This window comes from Myotis davidii, unplaced genomic scaffold, assembly GCF_000327345.1.
Source record: "Myotis davidii unplaced genomic scaffold, ASM32734v1 scaffold93, whole genome shotgun sequence".
NCBI classification, from domain to species: Eukaryota; Metazoa; Chordata; class Mammalia; order Chiroptera; family Vespertilionidae; genus Myotis; species Myotis davidii.
The window spans coordinates 1303501-1311418 of record NW_006292095.1 but is presented as its reverse complement, the minus strand read 5'-3'; the positions used below and the strand labels follow the sequence as shown (position 1 = coordinate 1311418).

The following is a 7918-nucleotide window of genomic DNA, read 5'->3' as shown; positions in this document are numbered from 1 at the left end:
TTGCTCCAAAAGGTACAGATCATAATTTCTGACAGAAGAAATTAGTTTGTTTTCGGTCTCAGCTACAATGAACAAAGGGAAACTGTTGATGAGAAAAGACAACGAAGGTTGCATTAGGTTTGCCTGGTCACCCCACCCCATGCTCTCCTGTTTTGATTGCTCTAGTTCCTTCCCCAGGTGACACTTAGTCCTGGAGATCTGTGTGTTCGTGTTTCCCTAAAAAGCTGGGGCTGCTGGGGGCAGCCTATTTCTGTCACTTTTGCGATGCCTAGCACAGTGTTGGGTTACCACTCGTTTCTGGCCAGATAAATGCTAATTAAATACAGCCTGCTGAGACCGACTGCGACTACCTGCCATTACTTTGTGCTAACTACTGTATGAAATCATGCTGGTGTGTGAGCTACATCACAGACACATGCACCAGAAAGCAAGCCCACAAGAGTTCACGAGCATTGCACACGTCAGCAAGGGCCACGCTCCAGAGTTTCGTGTCTGGCCTGTGTCATTCTGCTGATCAGCAGCATAAACTGGAGGGACCGCAGAACCCCTCTGTAGTGTGGCTTGATGCTGATGACGTGGTTCGCTGTGTAATGGCTCATCATGGCCCTGGAAGCTGAACATGTCCAGACAAGAGAAGCCTGGGGGTGCTGCCAGCTCTGGGCTCCAGCGTCGTGCTACAAAGGAGGGCACCCCGGCTCCTCCTTTTCAATCAAGTCCTCTTTTCCCGTCTAGTCATCAGCTTCAGTAGATGGGGCACTTAGATGGGAAGCTTTCTGTCCCTTTCTTTGTGGTAGGGAACACACAATACATACAGCATCAGCAAATTTCAAAAGATGGAATCCTCAAGATTTTCCCGTGTTCCCCAGCAGCGGCTGGAGAAATAGCCCTGCAGTTCCAAACACGCAGACAACGATAAAGATCCAAAGAAACACTCTGTCCACCACCATGCCCACATATTTCCAGTCATCAAACACCTGAAAGCCAAACAAAACAGAACAGAACAAAAATCAAATCAACTTTTAAAAATCAAAACCATAGGAAATGTGCTCCGTTTCACAAAGAAGCTTCTTCCTTTTCAAAGAAAATGCTCCTGGCAAATTCTAAGGCACATATTGGTATTATTTTGGTTAACTCTACAGAGCACGCAGAAGAGCTTTTGTTTTGCCTGAAGAGGGTGGATCCTCACACCCTGTTAGTGCTGGGGGCAGCTGGCTACAGAGCAGGCAGATCTCCGTAAGCCAGGATTCCGTGGGCCCAAGGACCCTTCCGGACTGCAAGGAGCACTCCCAAGAAGTAGCTGCTCAGAAAGTGCGGTTCTCATCATTGGCATTAGTGGATACCTGTCCCCTTGGCAAGTTTTGGGAAACGGGTTTGAGGCAGGGAGGGTAGGACCTGCAGCATGAAGGAGGACCCCCTTATCAGGAGCAGGCAGCCCTCTAGACCTCCAGATCATCCTGGTGATGGAGAGTTCATTGCCTTTCTCACAGCCTTCCACTTGTTGACCTCCTAACTCAGTGATGGCGAACCTTTTGAGCTCGGCATGTCAGCTTTTTGAAAAACCCTAACTTAACTCTGGTGCCGTGTCACATATAGAAATTTTTTGATATTTGCAACCATAGTAAAACAAAGACTTATATTTTTGAAATTTATTTCATATATTAAAATGCCATTTAACAAAGAAAATCAACCAAAAAAATGAGTTCTGACACGCGTGTCATAGGTTCGCCATCACTGTCCTAACTTCTGCCAAAATCTCCGTTTGTGTCTTGAGAGCCCTCCCTGGTGGTGATTAAGTCAACAGCAACTCTCCCCTAGATTTTACAAAGGTGTCACCATGGAGGGGAGTTCTGGGCTCACTTGTCCTGTGGTGCACCCCACCCCCAGGGGTGTCACCTGAGTGACACGCAGTCACAGTATCGTCCCCTGCACCCCCAGGGCAGACTTTAGATCTTGAGCTTTCCTTTCGCTAGGAGATACGATGCTGGTAATTGCAATATGAGGTCAAAATCAGGCACTCAGCATGAGTTTTCAGATGCCCTCAACTAGTCACCCTTATGGTATGGAAAGTGGGTGTGATTTTCTTGATCTCTTTCTTTGGAGGATGGAGGATGCCCATGGTACTATAGTTAGACGCTAGGCACCGGGAGCAGAATACATTGATGCTAAAAATATCACTGAGGCTCATTCAATCAGCACCTAAATCCTTCTGAAGTAGAATAAGCAGGATTGAGCTGTGGCGGATTCACCCCCACTTTCCTCCCACCGCCCTCAGATTGCAAGCTGCTCTATAGTCATTTCTCTTTCCCCTCCGTGGGCAGCGTTCCCCTCTCCACCTCTTGTCTGACACTTTCTTGTGCAAGAGCTTCATTAGTTTCATTAACCAAGGTGGCCCTGAAAGTTTATTTTAACCAGATTTCACTTGAGTTAACATTGCTGGAGGTGGAGATTTGCTCTGGGGCTGCCTGACCCCAGGTAAGTCCACCCATAACTGTGTAATAACAGAACTGGGTCTTAGAGTAATGCTGCCTGACCCTCTGGTAAACAGAGCTAACTCTGAAGATCTGACCGTGTCGATAAAGTGTCCCTAGGCCTGCTGCAGGTGGACAGGCTAGAGGAGACATGCATTTACCTCCTTTGTTTCATTTTGGCTCTTCATGTTTTCTGCTATGAAATGAACACTGTTAATCACATCTTCGACTTCAGGTGAGTGTTCCGTATTTCCTGTCATCCACTGTAAAGGCTGGTGACTTAATCTTCTCTTGCAGGTGGCAAGCTGATGTGATTTATGGCAGTGGCAGCATTCTTTCAGAAGTTTGGGTTCTCTGCGATTATCAAACTTGACTTTGGTAGGCCTACCGGAAATGCTTCTGGGGTTTTTATCAGAACTTGTCTTCCTCGTCTTATCCAGAGGTCTCTTCATCATCAGGATCTGGGGCAACAGCTGGAGGAAAACCATCTTCACCCAGTTGGGCATGGTGTGTGTTGTTGGAGTGCGATAGTGTATGTTCAACACAAATACAGTCACTGCGATGGACAGGGTGACAAAGATCATGGTGAATAGGAGGTATTCACCCACCAGTGGGATCACAAGAGATGTAGATGGGATGGTTTCTGTGATTACCAGCAAAAACACAGTCAGAGAGAGCAGAACTGAAATGCAAAGTGTCACTTTTTCACCACAGTCAGAAGGAAGGTAAAAGACCAACACAGTTAGAAATGAAATAAAGAGACAGGGGATGATCAGGTTAATGGTGTAAAACATTGGCAATCTTCTAATGTAAAAAGAATAGGTTATATCTGTGTATATCTCTTCACAACAGTTGTATTTTATGTCATGCTTATAGCCAGAAGCATCAACAATTTCCCATTCACTGTTTTCCCAAAAATCATTCATATCCACTTTAGATCCAATGATCAGAAGATCAATTTCAGCTTTGTCATATGTCCAGGAACCAAATTTCAGGGAACAATTTTGATGATCAAAAGGAAAAAAAGTGATATCCATAGGACAGGAACTCTTAAAAATAGCTGGTGGAGTCCAGGTGATCATGCCATCGTATTTAAGAAGAGCTTTTGTCTTGCCTTTGACTTGGAAGTCACCAACAGCACTGCAAGATAAATCAGACCATTAGTAATATCCCCTTTGTTATGTATGGGTCAGCATGTACCAAAGGCAACGTTAGAGACTACTGCTGTCGACTCCCGTACTTGTTATAGAGAACAATGTCAGGCTTCCAGATCTTATCTGCAGGAACACGAATAGTCTCAATGCCATCAAACTCCACTGGGTCCCAGCGCAATTTGTAATCATTCCAGATCTAAAGGAAATAGAAGTCAGCTTTTAAAAAATATTTTCTTAACAAATTTCTTCCAATGTTAATTCTATGTTTGTTCAGCAGTACTTTTGAAAAATTAAGTTCTAAACTGAAGAGTACATTGGGTTCTATCAAAAATTGGGAGATTAAATCAACGAAATAGGGGGATAAGTAGCTGAGCTAATTTTGGAAAATATAAATTATCTAATAAGTAGTGATTATTAATTAGCTGGCCATGGTTCTAGGCTCAACTTCCATGTCCCATGTACTATATTCACACTGGAGTACAACTCATTTCTGAGAATGGAAAGGTTGTTCAAGTGTGCGATGATGAGTTTGTTACAAACTCTGAGTAAAAGATTAATACAAGGGAAAAAGCAAAATGGTATAACCTAAAACCAGCTGGTGGGACCCTAACCCACATGCTGTCATGCTCAGCTACTGACTTCTCCAGGATTAGTTGAGCAGGATCAAAGAGAGGGCAGACACCTGACTCGGGAGCTCAAACTACAGATGAAAACAGAAGATTTGCGAGCAGAAACGAGAAAGGACAGAGCTTCTGTCTCAGAGAACCTTGTCACTAGGTTCCTGCACCTGTGGAGCTTGCATCAAGCCAGCTATGCACAGAGCTGAACTTCAGGCTTTGGGGAAAGGTGATATTGTATGCTCTCTCACAAGGTGGAGATGGAAAGAGGGGATGCTACTGGATTTCTATCCATCGGGCATTGTTAGGCTGACCCATGAGTAACACAGATCCAAGAGGACATGTGATGTAGACACATACATGACGTAGCCACAGGTTGGTTTCCATGATCTGGTTTACTTCATCCTGGAAAAAAGAAACAATATTTTTAGCCTCAAATGTATTGTTAATAGAGGTGGATCTTAGAACAAGAATTACTACTAAAAAGAGCCAAATCTGAGTTATTCATGTTAATACAGGGAAACAAAGAAGATTGAAAAGTCAACTTGTCAAAAGCAGCCAGAAATATGATATTCCACATCTGACCTCAACCCTGTTGACTTTGAAAGAAAATGTGGCTGAAAGACTGTCTTTCAAATGTGATTTAAGACTCACCACTTCTGAGAAGCCTTTCTGATTACCATAGCCTATAAAGGTTTCTGAGCCCATGAAAGGAAAGAAGGGAGAGCAGGAGAGTGGGAAGGAGGGAGGAAAAATACCACAGAAGGTGATAGGTATCTGAACCTGGTTCATTGTTTTGATGGTCTTCTCAATTTCCTGAAAAACCTCCCTTCCTCAACACTCTACAGCAAGCATGTCAAACTCGAAGACTAACACAGACCAAATAAGGGAGTCATGCAGCCCGCGGGCCGGGAGTTTGACATGCTTGCACAGGCTCTGAGTCCTGAGCCCAATTGCCCTTTGAAATGTCAGCCTCAGCTCAGCATGGAGTTTTCCAGCAGCAACCTGCCACTCCTTCACAGCACATCACCCAAGCCCTGCGAACTGCAGGGGAGTGGGGGGGCAGGGGGGGAGGGGACATACTCATACACCAAAAGGTCATCCACCCAGTAAACCTGTGGCCAAGTCATTCTGTAGAACAGCAAATACACTCTATGTAGAAATCTCTAAGGCCAACCTGGCAGTTCAGACAGTAACAGAGGGTGTAGAACCTTCTAGAAGAGAGTTGGTGACTGTGCATCCTGGCTGTACTGCATCACTGAGCTATCTCCAGAGCTCACCATGGCTCAGTGACAACAATGAATGTGGTCCACAGGGACTTCTGGTGCCTCACATAGGAACAGATAGCCTTCAACACACCAAGAAGAATGGTTATATTGTCCAGCCGGCGTGGCTCAGTGGTTGAGTGTCAACCTATGAACCGGAGGCCACCAGTTCAATGTTCAATTCCCAGTCAGGGCACATTCCCTGGTTGCGGGCTCAATCGCCAGTGGGGAGTGTGCAGGAAGCAGTGGATCAATGATTCTCTCTCATCATTGATGTTTCTTTCTTTCTCCCTCTCCTTTCCCCTCTGAAATCAATAAAAATATATTTTCTAAAAAGAACAGTTATTCTATGTAGAAATCTCTAAGGCCAACCTGGCAGCTCAGACAGTAACAGAGGGTGTAGAACCTTCTAGAAGAGAGTTGGTGACTGTGCATCCTGGCTGTACTGCATCACTGAGCTATCTCCAGAGCTCACCATGGCTCAGTGACAACAATGAATGTGGTCCACAGGGACTTCTGGTGCCTCACATAGGAACAGATAGCCTTCAACACACCAAGAAGAATGGTTATATTGTCCAGCCGGCGTGGCTCAGTGGTTGAGTGTCAACCTATGAACCGGAGGTCACCAGTTCAATGTTCAATTCCCAGTCAGGGCACATTCCCTGGTTGCGGGCTCAATCGCCAGTGGGGAGTGTGCAGGAAGCAGTGGATCAATGATTCTCTCTCATCATTGATGTTTCTTTCTTTCTCCCTCTCCTTTCCCCTCTGAAATCAATAAAAATATATTTTCTAAAAAGAACAGTTATATTAATATCTGGCAAAGTCTTACTTCTGAAGAGGAAAAACAATTACTAAAGACAAAGAGGGACATTAGCATAATGGTAAAGGATTAGTCCACCAGGATGTTAGAATGATTGGCTCAGTGGTTGAGTGTCAACCTATGAACCGGAGGTCACCAGTTCAATGTTCAATTCCCAGTCAGGGCACATTTCCTGGTTGCGGGCTCAATCACCAGTGGCGAGTGTGCAGGAAGCAGTGGATCAAAGATTCTCTCTCATCATTGATGTTTCTTTCTCTCTCCCTCTCCTTTCCTCTCTGAAATCAATAAAAATATATTTTTTAAAAAGAACAGTTAAATTAATATCTGGCAAAGTCTTACTTCTGAAGAGGAAAAATAATTACTAAAGACAAAGAGGGACATTAACATAATGGTAAAGGATTAGTCCACCAGGGTGTTAGAATGACGCAGTGTGCTTTCTGACCATATGGAATCAAACTGGGAATCTATAACAATTGCTTCTTGGCCATTTGGCTAAGATCAAGCATAGAAATCAATAACAAAAAGATATGGGAAAACCTCTAAATCTATGAATATTAAATAAGTCACTTCTACATAATCAGTAATCAAAGAGAATGTTTCAAAGAAAAATTTTTTAAAATAGATGTAAGTGAAAACATATCAAAATATGAGGGAAGTAACTAAAAACAATGCAGAGAAGACAATTTATAGCATTAAATTCTTACATAAGAAATGAAAAATGGTCTCAAATCAATAACCCAAAGTTTCTATTTCAATAAATTAGAAAAAGAAGCAGAACATAAACCTAAAGCAAGCATAAGGAAGAAAAAAATAAATGTAAGAGCAGAAATGAAATTGAAATGGAAAACAATAAAGAAAATTAATAAAACACGCTAATTGTGGGGACAGCAAAATAGATAAACCTCTAGCAAGGTTGACAAAAATAAAAGGAGAGAAGACACAAATCACCAATATCAGAAATAAAATAGCTATCACTACAGATCCTGGAACCATAAAAAGAATAGAGAAAACAGTACTAAGAATAACTTTATCATACATTCAACAGCTTAAAAAAGAGACCAATTCTTCAAAAGCTACAAACTATCTAAATTCAAAGATGAAGATGATCGTCTGAATAACCTATATCTATTTAAAAGTGAATGGCTCATTTAAAACCTCCCAGATGCCCTGACCGGTTTGGCTCAGCGGATAGAGCATCGGCCTGCGGACTCAAGGGCCCCAGATTCGATTCCAGTCAAGGGCATGTACCTGGGTTGTGGGCACATCCGAATACACAAATCACCAATATCAGGAATAAAATAGCTATCACTACAGATCCGGGAGCCATTAAAAAGAATAGAGAATACAGTACTAAGAATAACTTTATCATACATTCAACAGCTTAAAAAAAAAAGGACCAATTCTTCAAAAGCCACAAACTATCTAAATTCAAAGATGAAGTTGATCGTCGAATAACCTATATCTATTTAAAAATGAATGGCTCATTAAAACCTCCCAGAAAAGAAATGTCCAGTTCCAGTAGGATTTCCTGGAGAATTCTACCAATACGTAAGGTAGAATTAATACCTTGGACCATGAGGCAACACTGAGGGAA

The 7918-nt window shown here is 42.9% G+C and overlaps 1 protein-coding gene across 1 annotated transcript; it reads right to left on the bottom strand.

Moving 5' to 3' along the window:
• Nucleotides 1-210: 210 nt before the first annotated feature.
• Nucleotides 211-5666, bottom strand: CHRNA6 (cholinergic receptor nicotinic alpha 6 subunit). Its single transcript, XM_015565182.1, has 4 exons — nucleotides 4600-5666; nucleotides 3709-3818; nucleotides 2625-3608; nucleotides 211-969 (listed from the first exon to the last, which is right to left on the bottom strand). The coding sequence occupies exons 1-4, from the start codon at nucleotides 4624-4626 to the stop codon at nucleotides 843-845; spliced, it is 1248 nt and encodes a 415-aa protein (XP_015420668.1). The 5' UTR covers nucleotides 4627-5666; the 3' UTR covers nucleotides 211-842.
• Between the last annotated feature and the right edge of the window lie 2252 nt (nucleotides 5667-7918).

What these genes read in the sequence shown, in the direction of transcription:
- CHRNA6 (XM_015565182.1), bottom strand. Translation starts at nt 4,626, where the DNA reads ATGGAAACCAACCTGTGGCTACGTCAT. An exon ending in CCAACCTGTGGCTACGTCAT is followed by an intron (nt 3,819 to 4,599) that starts GTATGTGTCTAC and finishes TATTTCCTTTAG; the next exon opens with ATCTGGAATGATTACAAATT. An exon ending in GACATTGTTCTCTATAACAA is followed by an intron (nt 3,609 to 3,708) that starts GTACGGGAGTCG and finishes TTTATCTTGCAG; the next exon opens with TGCTGTTGGTGACTTCCAAG.